This window comes from Manacus vitellinus, unplaced genomic scaffold (assembly GCF_001715985.3).
Source record: "Manacus vitellinus isolate BGI_N305 unplaced genomic scaffold, ASM171598v3 scaffold_19_pilon, whole genome shotgun sequence".
NCBI lineage: Eukaryota > Metazoa > Chordata > Aves > Passeriformes > Pipridae > Manacus > Manacus vitellinus.
Window position 1 is genome coordinate 11,202,583 of NW_021939395.1, and position 20,775 is coordinate 11,223,357.

Below are 20,775 nucleotides of genomic sequence, written 5' to 3' on the forward strand. Positions count from 1 at the left end.
CCCGGCCGGGCACAGCCCCGGGGATGCTCCGGGGGTGCTCCGCGGCGTCCTGGGGAAAAGTGGGTTCCTGAGCGCTGTCCCGAGCGGGGAAGGGTTTAGGCAAGGCATCCAAGTGTGGAGAGGTGCGAGGAAGTCTAGGGAGACGTGCTGTGGCTTTACTAAAACGCTTTGTTTTCGTGCAGGTCTGCTGCGCGTTGTGTAGCTGAGAAGCAGCACGCTGGTCCGCAGCGTGGAGGTTGTGGCCGTTCTTGGGGATAGAATAACAATCGCGGTGATTTCTGTAATGGCTCGAGTCTGAACAAATTAAATCAATGCCCTGTGTATGATATACAACAGTAAATGCTTTCAGAGCAACCAGGCAGTTTCGGCGAGGAAGGTCATTTCATGGGACCCTGACCTAAGTTTTACATTTAGTGTAAAACAGTGTATCAGGTGTCCAGGATTTTTTCTGGACGATACTAATTTTTTCGGTATGTATTACTGGGAGAAAGACAAGGCGTTGTGTGGGCAACTGTGCTTGGATATTGCCATCGGCCTGTGGCAGGTGCTGTTTGCAGGGAGGGTTGGGTGTTTGCCAGGTCTTCAGCTGACAGGACAGAAAGCGGCAGTTCCAGGCAAGGGCCGGGGAAAAAGCTCTCCGTTAGGGAGGGTCTCCTGTACAGTTTCTGTTTGGGTAAGTTTGTAACTCAGAGTGCTGTTTCTTGTCTCCTGTGGGCTGTTGTGAAGTTGGGAGATGCCCCATCTGCTACATGGTGTGGCTACCATCCAGCTGTAAGGTGGTCCATGTGCTCCTGCTAATACTGTGTCTGCAATTTGGGAGGGAATATCTGCAATAAACTTCATAAAACATATTATATTACATGAAAAGCACTTCCTGGTGGTTTGGTTTTTTTTCTTTTTTTTTCCTTCGTGTTTTCTGTAAGGAACTGGATATCAAGTGACAAAGAAATCTCACATCTCTTGTACCAGAATGGTTAACTGTGCCTGACAGTTCCGAGGAAATACTAATTTTTGCCTATTCCATTACGATTTAATGTTAAGTAAACGTAATTGTGGTTCTTTTGCATAATCATAATGAAACAACCCCCATTTTACATTTCAAAGTAGTATGGAAGTGCTGTGTATGGCAGTTCTCCTCAGGGAGGTTTCTGAGCAGGTAAACTAATTGTGTAACTGGGACAAGATGTTTTTATAATCTCAGCCTTTTGTAAGTTGTTTCTTACAAACTGTAAGACCCGTGACTTTTAAAAAACTCAAATTTTTTAATTCAGGGTTTGGGCAGGTAGAAAAATAAGCCTGAGCTCGTGCCTTGAAGCTGTGCATATACTGTATGTTAGGTGTTCATACAAATTAAACTGAAATGCCATTGAACTAATCTGAGGTGGTTGCAGTGGTTTGCCTGTTAGTTTGGAATTTTCCATCAGAATACTGTTTTTGCAAGATTGCAGCTCTTGGCAAGAAACTTCAGTTTTTTCCCAGAATGGCTTTGTTGGGTAAACTGAAACAAAAGCTCTTGCTCTTGTACAGCTTTCTTTTTCTCCTCTGCCTCCTGTTTAACTTCTTCATTAACAGAATTAGTAAGGAACTTGGAGGATGAGTTGCCATAGAGCCAGAGAATAGTTTTAAACAGAATATTTTAAATCATGGAAGTTACCTTTCACAGAACTTTTAAGTCTTGTTTTTGTGCCAAATAAAATTGATTTTTAATAGGAACTGTAGGAGTTTTCTGTGAAAGGTAAGCCTGAGATCTGACCAGCTCTGATGTTTTTGCAAGGGAGGTTAAAGGTAAGGATATTTGTAGGGTTTTTTCTCTTCCTCTCTGCTGGTTAGCACTGAGTATTGGACTCAGCTATGGAAATGTGGTGCAGAATCGTTCCAACCTGTTTTCTTGACTCAGGCTCTGGATCTCAGGATGTGCTGTTTGTGTTGTGTTTGCATGCCAACCAGTACACTTACACTGAAAAGAATTTGTAGCTGTTGGCCTCAGTCAGTAAATCTCATCTCTAAACATCATGTCATGGATCCCTTCAATTTCTCCAGTTCCACCTCCTGTCAAATGGTAACAAATAATGTCTCGTGGGTGTGAGCTGAATGAAACTTCTGGGAAAATTGTAAATGATGTCTGGTCCTGTGTACTCGATGCTTTAGAGAAGGAGAGTCAATGCATTTTTCTTGGCAAAAAGTACAGTGCTTATGCCAATTGTGGTTGGCTTTTATTTCACAGTATAAGCTTTGTTTGTTTTTTATTTACAGCTAGATAAAATCTGTCTAAAACATATGTGTCTAACTGGTGTGTTTTAAACCGGAGGATTCTGATAATGATGTGTCTTAAAAGTGCATTATGATTATCAGTCCTTAGAACAAGGTCACTGTGATCAGGTTACTTTTAAGAAATGATATTTGTGGGGGGCTTTTTTTCATCCCAAGTTATTAGCTGAAACAAAAAGATACAACCCAGTGAATTCTTGTAATTTGGATATATTTACAGTCTTACATTTGGATCTGTTCACCTGTGCAGTTCCTCACTGATATTTGAGCATGGGGATTGTAGGATTGTGGCTCAGAATTTTTATTCTAGCAACCATAAAAGTTACCTAATTTCTGCAGTTGCATTCATTAAGTGCTGATCATTGGCTGTTGATAACACTAGTGATGACATGACCAGTGAAATTTGCTTCAGGAATCAATAGAACTAAAGTTTCCTTGAGAAAGGAACTAATTTTGTATAAAATAAGTAATTTTACACTATTTCAGTGAATGCTGTGGGGCTTTAAAAACTGATTTCACTGTATATTTAATTTAACTTTTCCTGGAAAAAAGTTTAGAACTTATTAAATGTCGTAGTGGTAAGATGTATCACGATACTGTATTTTTAAATTCTATTTTACCTATGGGATTGAAGCTGGTTTCAGTTACATGTCATTTATACATTTGTTCTGTTGAATGACATTCAAAGCAGTGTACAAACTGCAGCCATTCCAAACATCAGAAATTCCCACAGAAATGAGCAGTCTAAACAATTTTTCAGTTGTTCTGCAGACTCAATATGATTAATTAAAATCATTAATTGAAGTAGCTGGGAACTGGAGGATGAACAATTTGATTTACACTCTCTGCCAACAAGCTATAAGAGTTCTTACACCTGTCTCTGGAGTGCTTTGTCTTGACATGACAGCTGTCATAGCATTGGAAACTGAGCTTATATTAAGAGGTACTTTTTGATAGGGAGGAAATGGCTTTTGCATTTGACAAATGTTTCTTTTCACAGCGATAATTCACAGGTGTTCCAGGCCAACGTCTTGCGAACCCGCAGGAACAGCACCACGGTCATGAATCGGCACAGCCCGGTAAGAGAACTGTCAGACCAACCCCACTCTGTGCAAAGCAGAAGTGTGCAAACAGCAGTAAACAAAATTAGATTGCAGTCTGTGAAGCTAACACCACGTGCTTTCAGAAACAAGGCTCTGGACTGTGACATTAACACCCCGTAGCCAGACCATACTTGTCATTGGGATGGTAGCTTTGCTTATAAAATGCAAGCAGATGCTCTAGGATAGAGTAAGAAAGGTAGTTTGCAATGAAAACTAATTACATAGCTGTACTGTTGATCAGTAATCTGTGTTAATGATTTCTGATGCTTAAGGAAAAAAGGGCAGTGATGCTCTGATCTCTTAAATAGTCTTTTATATAGAAATGACAGAATAGACTGCTCTAATTCACAACTGCAATAACAAGTTAGAACTGGCTGACAGGACATTAATCTCAAGACTCCCAGAATGAATGATGCCGTGTCTCTGAGACATTCATTTGTGATTTCAGCTTTTGTCAGACTTCTGGTGTTACAGCTCCTCAGATCTGAATTTTTAAAATACTAATCTAAACCCATGGTGCTTCAACCCAGACAAAATGCTGCGTATTTTGTGTTTTAGTATCATGCAGAGTTTTGGTAGAAGGGTGTAATTTTGACTGATTTAGAACACCTGTACATGATCGCAGCAAGTTCACTTATGGGCTGGCTCTTCTGGCTGCCCCAATAGATGTTCCAGTCTTCTGGACCGAACCAGTGTTCCCACCTTCATGGGATGATGTTCTTGACCCTTCCCCTGTCATTAAAAAGTGTCCTGAAAGTTAACTTTCTTCTTCACTCCCAGCTGACCAGGTGCTGACAAAATACAGTTGAAATTTTACTTATGCCCCATTGACTGCTAGATCAGTGCCTTGTCTGCTTTGAGATATTCCATGGAGTTATGGTCTGGTTTGTGGTATTGTTGAAGATTGCAAGGAGGATGGAATTGGAAATGAGCCTTGGGATTCTCATCCTTATGTGATCTTAAACCAGGATCATCCTCAGATAAATCACTTTGTGAAAATAATTAAACTTTCAGCACTAAGGACCCTAAGCAACCTCCCCTGGTATTCCTGCTGTAGCAAGGAAGTACATGTAGTTTTATGATGTTAGAGACATTCTAAGGAGTTAGATCACATCTAATTTGGTAAACTAAATTTTGCGTTAAGTAAGTGATAAAGGTACTTCAAAACCCTTAATTAACCTAAATAACCCTAAATTAACCCTGTGTTAATTTAGTATTATAAGTACAGATAAAGTTTTATGTTTTGTAAACTTTGTGGAAGAAAGTTGATTAGTACTTATCTACTCTGTGTTCACTGTCATAGGAGCAGTGGGAGTTGCTAAAATCTCTGAAAACTGGAGGTCATACTCCATCAACTGCATCTTCAGGACTGTGATGGCCATCCCAGTTGCTCAACGGGTTCTAAAATCTATTTTTTGAGTAGCTTCCCCAAGTCTCTGACTCCAACTGTTTTATAATGATGTCTGCAAGGGGCTTCCCTGCCATTTGGGCTAAGGCTTGATCTGCAGTTTTCTGACACTACAAGGAAGGATCAACTAGGCTCAGTATCTGTTGTTTATTTCCTTCCAGGAGATATCAGTGGCACTGGGGAGTAAATGTTTTGGTGTTCTTTTTGTTTTGTGTGGTTGGGGGTTTTGTTTTGTTGTTTAAGCAAAGTGGTTGTTTAGTCCGTTGTTAGATGTTTAGGTGCTGTTTCAGCAAAAGCTGTTTTTAAAATTTGTTTCTAATTTTTGTTGTTTTTCTAAACTCTCTGTGAGTTCCTTGCTGGGGTTCAGTGTGGCCCCACAAGTGGCTGTGCTGGCAGGAGGCAGAGGGCACTGCAGGGCAGGGCAGAGGGGCCAGGGCAGTCGCTGCTCACTTTGCCCGTGGTGCCTCCAGACTGGCACTTCTGAAACTTTACCTGCAGTGGAAAACAGCATCTGACACACTGGAGAAGGGGGGAAGGTGTTTCTCTTCCCCTGTAGTAGTCTAATAGTTTGTAATGTTTTTATTAACTTTGTGCTCTCTTAAAACATTGGGGATTTGAGTAACATAATTTTAACAGTTCCATCTGTTTAGCAGATATCCTTTAAAAGTGACTATGGTGTCTTTTCACAACAATGAAATCAAAGGATACAAACAGACCAGAAGTGAGCTTTAAATGTTAACAAAGCGAGGATGATGACTTGTTGGAAACAAGGTGTGGGATCCTCAGAGTTAAGTCAGTGCATTAGACCCTGCAGAGGAACACTTAACTGCCTTTTTATAATTTTCATTTTACACCACAAGCCACAGGTTTTGTACATATTCTGTTAATGTCAAACCTTAAACTATGTGGATCACAGTCATAAAATTAGAATATAATGAGTGGAACAAATGCATTTCTACTGTGGAATGACAGAGTGAATAGGCAGGAATGCACTATTGTCCAAATCCTTCTCTCTGTGTGAGAATCAAGGTCAACTCAAGGTCTACATTGGCTAGTGCAGCTTGGAAGAATTTTTATTAGGTGTAGAGGATTTTTGGGAGCCCAGTATAATAGCAAAACTGACCTAAACTGGACTTAAAAAGTAGCCAGTCAGGATATTATAGCTGTAAGACTTTAGTACTATATATATTATGATGACTAAATTCTAGGACAAACATTAGACATCCCCTGTGTGAGTCTGATAGGCTGAATTTTTTTGAGAAAAGAAGGGTGTGATGTCTTGATGTCTTGTTTTTTTAGAAGGAAGATTCTGGATATATGAAGCATTAATTGTTTGTGATAACTTACCATGACTGTGTCAGAAGCAAAATCTTTGTATTCTCTGTGGCACTGATTAGAAGATGGTGCAGTAACAGTTAACTGAATGTTTGTTGGTTCTCCAGCTTTAGCATGATGAAGAGCTCTAGTAATGTTTTGTGAAAGGGCTGAAGCCTTTTACTGAATAAAGTGTATAAACACTCATAATAATGCAAACCTTTCCTTCTGAACATGCCCATTTTTGAAAAGACACCTTATTTTTTGGAAGGATTTTCATCTTACAGAGAAGTTAAACCTCTATTCACAGCTTTAGCTTAGAATTTTTGTTCCCTGAATGGCTATGACAAAAATCAACTGAAGGTTGACAGTTTGAGGGATGGGAAATATATGAAAGAAAATTATATTTTGAGAAAATAATCACTTTAAATTATTCGGTTTTGAGTGTTCAGTTTTAAATCAGTGTTCCAGTGGGATCTTGATGCAAAACTGTCAACATTAACAGAGGACCATTTTTAGTGGCGTCTTCTCTGATTTCACCCAAATTGGTGAAGCTCTTGAGAAACCATAAAGAAAGTGTTTAACTCTTTGTTAGCCTTCTCATAGCTGATTTTTTTCACCTGTCAAAGTACTCATTTATAGGCGGACAACAATCCAGGAACCTTTTTGTACAATGTGTTGTTTTGGCTTTGTATTTTTAAAGGATCTGTTGGGGAGCTTTCTGGCTCACTTAAATGAAAATAAATATTCTGAATCACATAAAGGAAAATATTTATGCCAACATATATACTAAGGGTGACAGGGTGTTAGTGAAAAGCAGCCCCATTCTGCAGAGAAGGCTGTCAGTTCTAGTTGCCTGGAAATGGAATGGAAGCCAGGCTGATACTAATTAGCATCTGTGAGCATACCAAGCAGCACAATGTGGAGATACATATTAACGTGTTCTTGCAAGTAAATAACATAGTTTATATATACTAAGAACGTTATAAGTGATTTTTTTAATTACTTTTTTTGTAGTTTGGGGTAGCCCTAGAGAGTGATTCCTGATGTTCCTGCTGCACCTTTCCCTCCCTTCTGCTGTACTTTCAGCTGTCTGTGACTTTGTTTTGCAGTTTGTGCCATCGTCTCCTATCCGTATTCCCAGCAGCCGCCTGCATCAAATCAAACAGGTAACCACAGAGCCTGATCTTTTTTAAATTTAAGGTTTTTATAGGTGGTTGTGTTTTTTGCAGTTGATGTGTAATGTTCTTCAAGTGGCTGTAGATTTTATTTTCAAACGGCCTACCCTGCTCCATGTTTCACGAAGCAGAATGCATCTTACAGCGAGAAGAGGATTTGAGCAGAGAGAGGAATCTTAAAATGGACATTTTACTTTAATGTAAGCTCTTAGGGTAAAGTTTCACCAAGTTTTTGGCAGCAGTACCAGCATAAATATTCAGGGCCAATAACAAAGTGTTCCTTAACTTGTGTTGGCTCAAGACTTTTGTGCAGCCAGAAAACGAGCAGGATAAGGAAGCACTCTGGCTAAAAAATAGTTTGTGCTCTTCTTACTGGGCTATTTTTCATCTGTATAATTTTCTTATCCAGATCCCTGTGCTTGTGCTGTCACAGCATGAACGGAGGGGGAAGGGCACCAGAGCAAACACGTAGGGAGGGGGTGGTGTGGGGAATATCTGAACAGGCTCAAATAGCTCTGCTCCCAGCCAGCAACCGCAGTCTGAAGACTCCAGCTTTAAAATCAACAAGCTCAAGCTCTTGTGGCTCCTTCATTTTATATCTCCACTTTTTGACAGTAGAATGTTTATAAAAATGGCTTGAAGATGTTTGATTTTTTTTTTAATTTTTTTTTCTTAGCTTGCTAGTTTTCAATGGCTAGGCTTGATTTTTACAGGGTGAAAAGTTAAGAAAATTATTTAATGCTTCAGACAGCATTTTTAGGGTATACTGTCTGAGGTAGTGGAAAGCACTTCTGTTTCCCACCTCAGATATTTAAGGTACTTGCACAGTAAGCCTGAAGAAAATAACTGCTTGCTTTCATTATGTAAATAATTTACAGGCTTAAAGAGACTCTGAAGCACTTGGGTCAGTTGTAGAGCTGTTTTTATCAATATAAAAAAGCTTAGGATTAATATGTAAATATCATAGAATCATAAATTAGTTTGGGTGGAAAGGACCTTTAAAGGTCATCTGGTCCAACCCCCTTTGCAATGAGCAGGGAGATATAATGAGAAATGCTGAGAGCAAAGGAATGAACTGCTGTAGCTCTGCTGTATTACATGAAGTAAAGTTTGATAATTCAGTTTTTTGGAAAATACTTTGGCATTCCTATTTGTTAAAGCAAACAGTGTAATTTCTTAATGTGTGTTTGATCGTTAAATTCACAAGTTGGAATTAATTCCATGTCCTGTGTACTTAGTGAGAACCTTGTGATTTACTTCTGATCTCTTTCAAATCTGAGCAAATTACCAGACAGGTGAATTACCTCAGACTCTTCCTTCTTATGATGAAGATTGTGAAGATGTTTAGTTGAACCTTTACTCTTAAACTGGACTGAATTAGAGAATCTACTCATTCACTCAACAGACTGGGTGGCATTCAGTTAATTTTAAGGAAGGCTGTTCTACCTAAGAGGAGATTGAGTCAAGTTTGAATTTGGTGTTAATGTTTAGTTTAATTTTACATATTTGAGCCATTTTAATAATATTTTATGGAGATTTTTTTTTTTTTTAGAAAAAAACCCTCACTAAATCCCAAATTCATTGTGTGCAATGCAGTGTATTGCAAATGAGATGCTGACAAGTGTCTAGTTAGTCACTAATCCATAGAATAAGGTATGAATCCAGCCATGCTTTTGAGGATTATATGTACCAGTGTCGACTTTGTGAAATGGCATTATGCAAGACTGCATAAAGAGGCTCTAGCATGTGCAGAATTTTTGGTTCATATTATTATTATTCAGTTTCGTAACTAGCTCTTGGGTAGTAATGAAAATAAAGCTGCTTGGGAAACAACGAGCTCACCTAAGCACTTGGTATGTGATGATCTCTCTTGCTACATCTTTCTCATCCTCTCTTCACTCCTTTTCTTGTAGTGAGAACGTTAAGTTATTGTTGCTTAAGGGAGTTGAATTAAATTTTCCGCGTGACAAAGTGAAACGAAACCACAGCTTTTCTGATCTTCTGCAGCAAAGGGCTTTTTTTGATCTTATTTTTTCATCTGCTGATCTTTTAGGAAGAAGGGATGAATCTGCTGAACAGAGAAACAGTTCGTGAAAGGTGAGCACTAAGGCAAACTAGAACAGTTACCTCAGCTGTCTGTGGGCCCGGGACAATACATTTCTTTTCTTCTTTATAGAGAAGTGCAAGTAGCAATGCAGATGAGCCACTCATGGGAGGAGAGCTTGAGCCTGGTAATGCATTCATGCTTTAATTTGTGTTTCTATCATCAGTATCAGGACACTAGAGATTCTCTCATGTCAACATTTTCTTTGATAGTTTGACCTACAATTAAGGTGTTAGCATAGCACTGCTTTTGATCAGCAATTTTTCACACTAACAAGGCATAGAATTATCAGTTGTTCAAGGCACACGTGGGTTCCTTGGGCTGGTATATCAGAAGGAAATTGCATGGATGTCTGCCTGGTCAAATTTTCTTCCATGTTCTGATACCATGTAATATTTAAGGCTTTTTTATTGTTAAACATAAGCTCATAAATGGCTACCTAAAAATTATTGATATGATGGAGGATAACTTTGGAATTTCACACCAGTCAATCCTTTTTATGTTAAGGTACCTGCTCATAAGATTAATTATATGTACTATTTACTATTTACATATTTACAGAGTGACAATGATTTTGAAAAATCGCTATCACCAAAGCAAGTAGACTTTGTTCCAGTTTCTCCAGCTCCTTCACCTACAAGAGGAATAGGGAAGGTGAGCAAAATGTGCTAATAATGGTGTTATCTTGAGTAGTGCTAAATAAATTCAGCCAAATTAGTAGCAAAAGATTAAGCCACCTGCTCCTTTCTACCTCAGCTGCAAACAAGAAACTAGAGAGTAAATAAAACCCCCTGAAACCCCAAACCAGAAAATACCAGCACATACTAGCAGCTGCACAGCTTGTGGATGTGAATTTCTGTGGAGTGTTCAGCTATTAATCTGTAGCTAACAAAAAATAAGTAAGTCTGTTTAACCAGAGTATGGTGAAATAAATATGCATGAAAATGGAATCTGTCCAACTTTTATATTTTTTTCCTCAGTAGCAGAAGGTGGTGTCTCACTATCAGCAGCCTCAGTGACTGGTTGCTGAAATTGATACTGGGTTGTTTATTTCTCTGCATCAGCATCACTTGGTACCACAGGGGAGTGACACAGACTTTATAAGTAAATAACACGACCTGTTTTCCTCTCAGCAATGTTTCTCACCATCCCTGCAAAGTCTGGTCAGTAGCAGTGGACTGCCTCCAAGTCCCAGCCCAAGTCCAACAAGGAGATTTTCAAGGTAAGTACAAGATCACATCAATGATGAGACACCAGCATAACTTGTTCACAGTAGATGTTTGAAATACCAGAATTTGTTATATTCATCATTGATTTCTGAGCACAAATACAAATTTTTATACTGGCGTAAACTTTAGATTTTACAGTGCTGTAAAACATTTGTCAGAATCCTCATATCACAACATTGGGCAAGTGGGCTGCATTGTGGCATCTGTCTTCTCAGTGTAGTTTCTATTGTGCTCTCAATACATCTTAAGTAATTGAATTCTTGGGGGAAGAAAACTCAAACAGATTTAGGGTTTGTTACTCCTTCTGGGTTTTAGTTGCATTGGATGTTGTTTTGAGTGATGTGGGCTTATAATTAAATTTTAGTAGGCCTTAACAGTTCAGCAAAGCACTGCCTGTCAATTGAGATGTGGTCAGTGCCTGCATGTGAGGTTTTAGACTGCCCCAGTTGTGAAATAATGTGATTAAACTTTTGCTATTCAGGTCTGTGCTTCCTGGTCTTTTTTCAGGGAGGAAAAAAAAGAACTTGTTCTGGATAAGCTATTTTAATGCCTATTTTCTTAGTATTTTTCACTTAGTAGTTTGTTTTCTGAGTATCTTTTGATTCTTCATATGTTTTCAAACTTCTTTTTTTTAATGATGATCTCAGAATAGCAAATGCCTTCTTTTAGCAGGAGAAGCCAGAGTCCAATTAACTGCATTCGACCAAGTGTTCTTGGATCAATAAAAAGAAAAGGTACAGTATTTAGGTTTGGTTATTATAATAGGCCAACTTGTTAGTTATATAATAATTCATATAGCTTTCTTCACAATTCTGTTCAGTTGGCTGATACTTCAAAAAGTGACTAGAAATAGAAGGTATTACAGATGATAAAACATCTTTATTCCATAAAACTAATAGTTGTTCTGGTCTAATGCTTCTCTATCTTCCCACATTTTTCTTAAAGTTTAACTTCTGGCTATTTTATTGCATCTGTTTTTACATCTTCCTGCTTCACCTTCGTTACAGAACATTTCTGACTCTGAGACAACTTCTAAAATACTTTTATCTGAGTTCTGTCATAGCCTATTTAAGCATAGATCTCTCCTTTCTTGTTCTGGAGTATTTGGAAATCAAAGTCAATGTAAAAGTGTTTTGATAATCCTGGACCTTGTTCTTTTTCATTCTTCTCAGCTTCTCTGCTCTGGTGGAGCTGGTCAGTGAACTGATAGCTGGATAAACTGAAACAAAAAGATTATTCTTCACTACTGAAGAATAGATGTCTGATATATAAACCCCAGATAATAACTCACTAAATACTGAAGCTGGGACTAAAATGTTTTGAAGAAATAGGCAGTGTTTCAGCATCTAAATTCTATGGTTTAAATATAAAGGAATCTATTGTAATAAGTTTGAACCTGTATTCTGTTTGCTCTGTAGAAGTACATTGAAAGCAGATTTTAGTTTGAATGAGTAGTAATTTTTATCATTCCTTATCTCTTCCCAAAGGTGTGACAGAGATGGAAGATCATCCCAAAAGATTATTCCAAGGATCCACCAACATGCTTACCCCTGAAGCTGCACATCAGGCAGACCTTGGGGGATGGTAAATGCTGTGTTATTCATTGTCCCTCTCAGCAGCAGCATACCAGTCTTTTTTTCTTCTAGCAATGATTATACTTGAAATTGGTTTTGTTTGTTTGTTTTTAGTACAGACATCTCATAACTTTACAGCACTGAAATTGTCACAATAAACAGGCAGCAATATTCACTATAATTTTACAGTGTCTAGGCCTGACTGATAACATGCTTCCCCTATGTGGGAGTTGACCATGTTTAGGAAAAGACACCTCATGGCTGGCAGTTTTTGTAGTCCAGTTTCAAGATGCAATCAAATGTGAATGCTGATGCTTTTGGGTGGATGGGGTTTTGTTTTTTTTTCCCTTGCTCTTAGTCACAGAGGAACATGAGTCTGTCTGACCCTCCCTGCTGGGAGGAGATAAAAAGTACTTTGTTAGAAATCGTAATGACTCGAAATAGCAAGGGATTTTGATCTAGTGTTTTAGTCAAGAGGTTAATAATACACAGGGTGTGCCCACACAGCTATCAAGAGAGGGTTGTTCACAGTACTTTTGTCCTTTTTGCCTCTCAGCTGATGTACAAACTGTGCACAAGCTTTGAGCACACTGCAGTAGCAGTAGCAAAATAGATGTTTTAAAGGTACTTCAAAAACATACCCTTTTTGCACACCCTGTTCACAGTAGGCATAGCAGTGTGGATTCAATTGTTTCATCTTGGTTTAGCAGATGATAATTTTTAAAAAATCACTTTGCTACTGTCACTGATGGTAGATCACTATAGTTACGAATTTGTGTCCTATGAGATCTGCAGTACAGTGGAGTCTGTGCAGTTTATTATTGTTGTCTCTCCTGGCAGAAAAGACCCCTGGCTGTGTGCTGGTTCAAGGCCCTGGGGATGGGGTAAAGCTAGCAGGGGATTGCTCAGCCCAGGTCTTCTAATCTGTGCCCCATTTCTGGGTGAGCAAAGGAAGAAACGGGCAGAGCGTTCCATGTCTGTCTGGAAGTGACTGCAGGGTGTGGGGTTGCAGATGGATCTCAGATCATGGGGCTTTACTGCTCCTTCAGAGATGTGTATGTGTGTGTTTGAAAGGGCTTTATAATGAGTGGAGCTGGTACTGGGACTCCCCAGTGCCTCGTTTCTCACGTCCTGATGTTGCTCTGTTTTCAGTCTGTCCTCACACGCCCTCGATGACAACAGGAGCAGTGCCGGCTCCTCCTGTGACTCCCCAGCAGAAGTTGGCACCAGCACAGACTCTCCAGTCTCGCTCTCTGACTCCAGATCCCCCTTTTTACCAGTAGATCTTACGGCCAAGTTACCCATGAACTGAGGAGCAGGAGTCTGCTGATGGACACAGGAAACGGGCTGGATATCACCAAGACTTTCTGTTGTGTGTAACCGATTCTGTTCCTCATAGGAACTTCCAGGAATGTCATTATTTCTAGAAAACTTCCAGAGTAGTTCCTTGAGGAGGAATTCATGTTTCTAGTGATTTGTATGACATTTACTAAATTAACAGCAAGCATTTGGGTTGCAGACCCATTGGATGTTCACATCAACCAGCAAGATGTGGATTTGCCATGGATATTGTCTCCTTGGTATGAGTTACAAAGGCTGGATGTGCATCCTGCTTGTGGAAGACTTGGCTTGCCAGCAGCCAGTGTCCTCCCTCGTATAATGTGGTGCTTGTGTAGGAGCAGATAACTGTCACGTTTGTCCTCAGTCTGAAACCAATGAATCATCTTATTAATTGTTTTTATTCTCAGAGTGTTAGATATTTATATTTTTTAGTTCTTCGTATGTAAGGGGGAATACTGGGGTGGGGGGGAATTGTTATGATTGGCTCTTAATCAATCCTATGTTCCGATGGATGTCCAAAGAAGAAGTTGGTGAATTGTCAACTTAAATTTATATGTTGGATTTTATATGACTGCTGTTTTGACTAAATCTAAATTAGGTGTGGAACATTCTTCTGGGGTTTTGTATTATTTTCTTCCCCATTTAGATGATGTATTGCAGTGGTAGATGCTCTGTTAAAGGTCTTTTAATAGGGAAAAGTAGTGGTAATATTTGGAACAAAACATTAAATCCTGAGGCTTTAATATTTAGTACTTCAGAAATGCGTTATTTTAACAGTCAGTATTTGTCCTCATATATGACTTGTGTTGGACAGATACAGTGAGAAATCTTGAATGTCTTTTTACAGGCTGAGGAGATCAAACCTGTTTAATCTGTGTTTAATCTCCTGATGTCACTTTGTCAAACAATGACATCAAGTCCTTTCTGCTGTTGAAAACTTCAGATGCTAATTGGAAGCTAGAATCTGGTAATCTGAGATGTTTGAAAAGTCAATGTGTTGAGGCATCTTGATCTCAACTCTGAGATTTCCCAAACAGGAGGAAAAATATGCAGGCCCCCCTATAGACAACTGTCTATAGAGATCTTCCAGTGGCAACCTCATTTGGGTTTTGGGCTCCTGCTGTGCATCCAAACTTCCCCAGCTGAGTCCCCATTTGTACATGTCTGTGCTATGTGGTTCCAAACCTTCTCTTCCGAGAGGTTTATAATGAAGCAAAACGTTTTATTTTTAAACACTAAATCTTTGTAGCGTGTCATAAAGCAAGAAAAGTATGGAAACGTCCTCAAGTAGGAGAAAAACCTGCCCTGAACTCTGCTGTGAAAGATTCACATGGGTGAAGCTTTGATTGACAGCAGCCATCCAAAGCAGAAGTGGATGACTTGGAGCGCAAAGACCCGGCGACCTGAGGGCCAATGACCCGTCTCCCTGTGTCCTTATTGTAGAGAGAAAATAGAATGTATTTAATAGTCTGATGCTGTTCTAGGAAGATACGACATGGTTTACTTCTGATATCATTCCTCTTAAATTATTGTAATGTACCCTTGCTGGTTGCAGTTCCTCTCTGAGTCCAGCTGCCCTTTGTGCCCGTGCAGACGGACACGTGAGGGTTGGTGTCTGTTTGTCTGACAAGGCAAAGTTTGGTTTTGCAATTTCAGGTATGTGCCAAAGAGTTGCTGTGCATTCACTCTTCTGTGGTGAGAGCAAGACTCTTTTTTTAAAAAATCTTGCTTATTTCTTAAGAATGAACCTCCTGGTGTCTCTTAGAGTCTTTGTTAAAAGATTCATCAGTGGAGGGGTTTCATAGCTGCGTGTGGGTCAACTTGTCTCTTCTCTGTTGAATATTTATGCTATTTTTCAAATAAGTGCCAATAAATGGAAAAGTAAATGTGTTTTACTGTTTCTGCACTTTGTTAGATAACCATATTCTTTTTTGTTCATCTGGGATTAAATGCTTTCTTTTAAAATCAGAATATCTGTTGTAATTTGCTTCCACCCAATCTAGTTTACATTTAAGTTTGCCTTAAAATCTGCAGCAGACTTACGTGTTTTCCTAGTGCCATGCTGTCTTACAGGTCTGTCACAACCCTTGGGATAAAGGAGAATAAACCCAAACATTTTGAAAATACTTCAATAGCTACACCTGTCCTGAGTTTATACCTAGAGGAAGTTATGGTGAAGTCCTTTGGAAGACAAAAGCTACTCTGCTGGAAAATACTGAGGGTCTTAACTCTTGGGAGGAAGTGGGGCAGTTAATTATAGAATCACAGAATGATTTGGGTTGGAAGGGACCTTAAAGATCATCTCATTCCAACCCTGTGCCATGGGCAGGAACACCTTCCACTGGACCAGGTTGCTCAGAGCCCCATCCAGCCTGGGCTCGAACACTTCCAGGGATGGAGAGTCCACACCTCTCTGGGCCAATTAATGTTGTTGGAGAGAAATAGTTATTTATTTGCATCCATTCCTTTCTCTGCTTTTGCAAAACAGAAGTTGCTTTGAACTTATGGAAAAACATCTCAATGTTTTGATTCCACGTCAAGAAACTGCAGTTTGTGCCATGGAGTCAGGAGACATGTATAGGGGTTTTTTTCCCATTGAAATTAAATGTTAAATTTTTAAAATAAATTATCCTGCAAGATATGTATCTGAATTCAGGGAATCAGGGTGTCATACAATGTGCATAATCAACCCAGTACTCAAGTAGTAACTCATGCTGTTGGTATTGCCTCTGTTTTAGTAACTCCTCATTTCCTCATGACCAATGAATGCCAAAGCTTTGCTTGAATCTGTGTCACTGTCATAGGGCTGTTGCATGTGGTGTCCCTCAACTGAGCTGAGTTTGTGACAAGTGTCTGTGCTTTTGTCTTCTTCTGAGAAGAAATGAGCAACTTTCTCAACTCGGGCCATATTGAAAGTATTGCGATCATATATATATAAAATTATATAATTATATATAAATTTCTTTATTCTGCAGCCCTTTTGGGGCACACAACTGCTTCTCTCTGGGATTCTGCCACTAATGGCCCCTTCCAAAGTCACACCTGTGTTTGGCACTTGATTGCTCTGGTTGAAAACTGTCCTGTAGGATTTGTTGGCAGTTAAATCGGGTCTTGGGCCGCTGTGTCTTCCCTGACAACTGATGGATGTTTTTCTTCCTTCCACCTTCTCTGCAGTGACACAGTTGCTGAGGGAAGGTTGGTAACGGTGCCAGTGCTCAGGGGGCTGTATTTTTGGAATGAGCGCTTCGGTGGTTACTGCATTTAGCAGAGGGAGATACTTCACACCGGGAGAGAGGCACGAATGCCAGGAGAATGAGTCTGTGCCTCAGCCAGGCTGACTTACAGGGTCTCCTGTGAGCTGTCAGCAAGGTGGGTGACCCGAATGCTCAGCTGAACAGCTGCCCACAGTCCTCCTGAGATCAGTGTGAACTTAATCCTAATTCATTTCTTTTCAGCTTTTTTCAGAAAACTTGAGTGTAAATAATCACCAACCCGTACAAACAGAACAGGTCTCCAAAGTCTGGTGAGACTGAGATACTTTGATTTATAGCTGTGTGTTGTGGTTCCATGTCAGTGCTGTGTTTGTGAGTCCAGCCCTGCTATTGTGCAAAGATTTGCCAGTGAAGTGACTGAAGGCAGGAGGGGCCTCTGGCACTCCATGAGCTTGAGAACAGCTTGTGCCTCCCTTGGCAGTCGTCATTTCAGAAGTGTTCACTTTATGCTGTTGTATTCTTGCATATGTCGGAGTCGTAACTCACTTACTTAAAATAGAGAACTTCAGGAGTCATAATTAAACTCTGTGAGCTCTTTCTATCCTGTTTTAAGCAACCTTTCTCATCACCAACTGGCAGATGGAGTTTAAATTGATCCCTCTTCTCCTGGAAGCAACAAGTTAAAATATTTGTAAATGCAATTGAATGTTTACAGCTACAGTACAGTAATTAAAACCTTACTGACACAAAGAGGAGTCCTTGGCAAGAGTCCGTTTCAATAACTGGATGCAAACAATTGTCACCTCAGGTTTGTTTCCTAAGGATATGTCTTGGGTGATCTTTTTACCTGTACAGTGGAGCCTTCCCATTTCTTTGTGTCTGGTGTGAGCATCCTTGTTTGATAATCTGGAGACAAGTTGCCAGTCAGCCCAGGCCTTGCTCCAGAGTCACAGAGCACTCCAAGCAGACCCAGACCCAGACCCTGTGCACATCCTGGAGGGGCGAGATTGCTTCCCCTGTTGGGGTTTTGTGGTAGAAGCATGAGAGAGAGAGAGGAGGGGAAAAAATAAACCACTGAAGGAGAATAACCTTGTTTGACTTTCAGTAGCTGGCTCAGGAACAGAACTTTCAGAAGGGGGGAGGAGTTGAGTGCATTTAAACGAAAACCAAACAAGGCCTCTACATGCCTTTGTGCTGGCTTCCCTGTGTCTCTCAAGGAACTGGTGAGACATCCCCAGTGCCATGAAGATTCCTCAGACAAATCCGGCATTTATCAAATTTAAAATTCTTCTGATGGTTTAGTTTCTTCATCTTTTACTTGCTTCATGAGAGCCTAGGAAAATGCTTATTATTTAAGATTTCCTTCCATGATAAACAATTGTATGTAAGTGTTTAGAATTTTGCTGCATGTCAGCCTAAGGAGGAAAAGCTGCTGAAGAGGGAGCAGGTTTTGCTGCAGGTACTAATCTTTGGAAAGGTGGCTCTCCTGGTTACTTTTTGCCCTTGTGTGGAGAAGAATCAAAACTAGGTGCATAGCACACATTGGGGTTTGTGGCACAGAAATCAGGTACTGTGTTGTCTTTCAAGCTGGTTTAAATAAAGCTGGCACTGAAATCGCTGCGAGAAGCTTCCTGCTAAAAATACATCAACATCCTTTCATTTCAAAGTGCATTCACTTCAGCAGTCGGTTTCGATTTTGGAGATTCCTGGCAGATTCCTGAGGGAAAGGCACTAATGGGTTTGGTGATGTTGATGGAACTCGGGATTCCAGAGCTTTACTGCAGTTTTATTTGTCTCTTGATGGTGGTTTCTTGTTTGGCAAAGCGCAGCCTTGTCTAATGCGTTGATGTTCCTACTCAAGCCGAGTGTCTGCAGTTTTCTAGAGAAGAAAACTCTCATTTTGCTATTGTAAACAATGTTTTGCTATTGTAAATTTTATTGTTAAATTTATTTTTTTTTATTTTAAATTGGAAACATGGATTTACATTCCATTACAGGGAACCTGTTTGTGAGGTAGACCTTCTTACCAGTCTTTTTCCTGACAGTGAGGAGGTCACTCATTGCTTTGATTGTGCCTGTAATCATGGTTGTGCTCTTGCTTAAATTACTCCTTTTCAGAGTCTCTGCTGTTTCGAAGACCAGTGCAGTTACTTTGCCTGCATTTAATTCCACATTATGTTGTCAGCATGGTTATACAGCTTTGCAGATTTTCAAGAGCTGATGGGCATTAGCTACAGTTCATTATCCAAAGTAAACAGCTCGTTAGTGTACAGTGGAGAGCTTCTATAGAAGACAAAAATAGACCCAAAAGTGAGTGTATCCCCTTACTCGGCTTTAGTTGTTATGCTGTGTCGCTGCCTGTGTTCATTCCCCCAGCACTCCTTTTTGAGGATACACTTGTCCTCTGGGCTCCTTTGGTTTACACAGTCCTTATCTGTAAATGGCTCTCACTGATGGTGTAGCAGTGGTTTCCCAATCCTCACCAGCTTCTGTGCAGCAGTAACAAGTGAGTGATGTGCTGCTGGCAACAATGTACTTCACTCTCCTTCAGTGGTTTCAGTCTTAATTTAATTTCCTCAGGCAGCACGTTATTCCTGCAGGGAAGACTGCAGCACCATTAGCTTCAGATGTTTCTCTTCCAGCTCTAGAGAGAGATGGTGCCTTCCCTACCCTGCTGTGAACAGGTGAGTGCCCTGTTCCACAGGACACAGGAGGGAACTTGTTTTCTACAGCCACTCAGCCCCTCTCTCTGCATGCAGCTGGCAGGAGGATCAATACCAGGATTGCTCAGCCCCACATGCTTTGTATGGCTTTCTGTTCCCTTCTTTTTTCTGCCCAAAGGGTCTCATGCAGGGTCAGAGGGCAAAGCACCTGAGCTGACCCGAGAACTCAAACTCCCACCTGACAGAGAAGGTGATTCAAGGTTTGAGGTGTTTTTAAGACCTCCTGTACAAGGGTTTTTCAAAAACCTGCTGGTCCTTAAACTTGATGTTGCCCTGGATCACCATGGGCCCTCTAAAGCATATATCACTTGGCACCTGAGAGCTCTCTTTCCTGTAAACAAAACATTCCTGGAACTGTTTTACTGGCTCAGGCAAGTTCCCTTCTGTAGCTTTGCCCTTCCAGTGAGGTGGATTACCAATAAATGTAAGTCTGAAGTAGGAGATTCATGACAAAAGAAAGGGATGGTGGAACTTGGCATTTATAAGGAAAGCTGTTACATGGAAAGTGAGGTATCTTAAATGTACATTGACAAATGAGGACTAAAATGTGGTGATTTATTGCCAAACCTATTTGGCAGCCTCTTTCCAGTTTAGGCTTGTTGGTTATCAGATACTTCCTACATAGGAACATACGATGAAATAACATACGATTGGCTTGGACAATTTTAACTACTTGATTGCAGGAAGGATTTCTCTGCTTTGTTGTTGAAGACACATGGGCTCCTCTTGGAGCTGCTGGAAATGCCCCTGTGGAGCTATTTCCACAGCACCAGTGACTGTTCCCATCTGACAGCATGCCCTGTTGTCTTCCCGGGACATGTTTTGAGACACGGCAGCAGCAGCCCAGCATTTCCCTTTGCAGGGCAGGATCTGTTTCCAGGTGGTTGCCATGTGAGGAGACTGGACCCACTCTCCCGTCTCAGGGGCTCCATCGGCTGCAATCCCTGGTGGAATGAACCGATTCCCTGAGAGCCCCATCTGTCCCTGGAGCTCTGAAACAGCAACACATGTTTACTGCAGTTTCAAGTTTCTCCTCTAGAGAAAACAGGGTCGTTTAAGCATTTTCTGATCCAGACAAGTGCAAACACCTCGAGAAGATCATGTACCAAGCCTACAGCGACTGGGAGTGACGCTCCCGAAAGCGATCTCGGCAGGGCTCCCATTTCCTGCTGCCAGCATGGCTCGTTTGAGATATCGGTGCCACGGCAAGTGCTGGGTAAACACGAGGATTGTTTCTGCTGGATGATCTCAAAGCCCTCCCAACTGTCTGCTGAAAATACTTGTCCATTGCAAGGAAATGACTGTTTGTTTGTGTTAGGAG

At 40.4% G+C, this 20,775-nt stretch overlaps 1 protein-coding gene across 5 annotated transcripts in view; it reads left to right on the forward strand.

The window, feature by feature from the left end:
- LOC103763896 (protein FAM122A) overlaps nucleotides 1–15,490 on the forward strand; it is a 16,506-nt gene extending 1,016 nt beyond the window's left edge. Inside the window, exons 1-10 of one of the 5 annotated variants that reach the window (XM_029959128.1) lie at nucleotides 128–470; nucleotides 3,269–3,347; nucleotides 7,206–7,262; nucleotides 9,325–9,368; nucleotides 9,448–9,502; nucleotides 9,937–10,029; nucleotides 10,509–10,597; nucleotides 11,277–11,338; nucleotides 12,092–12,188; nucleotides 13,331–15,490. In XM_029959128.1, the coding sequence (XP_029814988.1) occupies nucleotides 3,330–3,347; nucleotides 7,206–7,262; nucleotides 9,325–9,368; nucleotides 9,448–9,502; nucleotides 9,937–10,029; nucleotides 10,509–10,597; nucleotides 11,277–11,338; nucleotides 12,092–12,188; nucleotides 13,331–13,490 (675 nt within the window). In that variant the 5' untranslated portion in view covers nucleotides 128–470; nucleotides 3,269–3,329 and the 3' untranslated portion in view covers nucleotides 13,491–15,490. Of the gene's footprint in view, nucleotides 1–127; nucleotides 471–1,586; nucleotides 1,786–3,268; nucleotides 3,348–7,205; nucleotides 7,263–9,324; nucleotides 9,369–9,447; nucleotides 9,503–9,936; nucleotides 10,030–10,508; nucleotides 10,598–11,273; nucleotides 11,339–12,091; nucleotides 12,189–13,330 lie in introns of those variants that run through there. The other 4 variants (XM_018070814.3, XM_018070817.2, XM_029959129.1 and 1 more) reach the window with 4 other exon arrangements.
- Nucleotides 15,491–20,775: the final 5,285 nt, after the last annotated feature.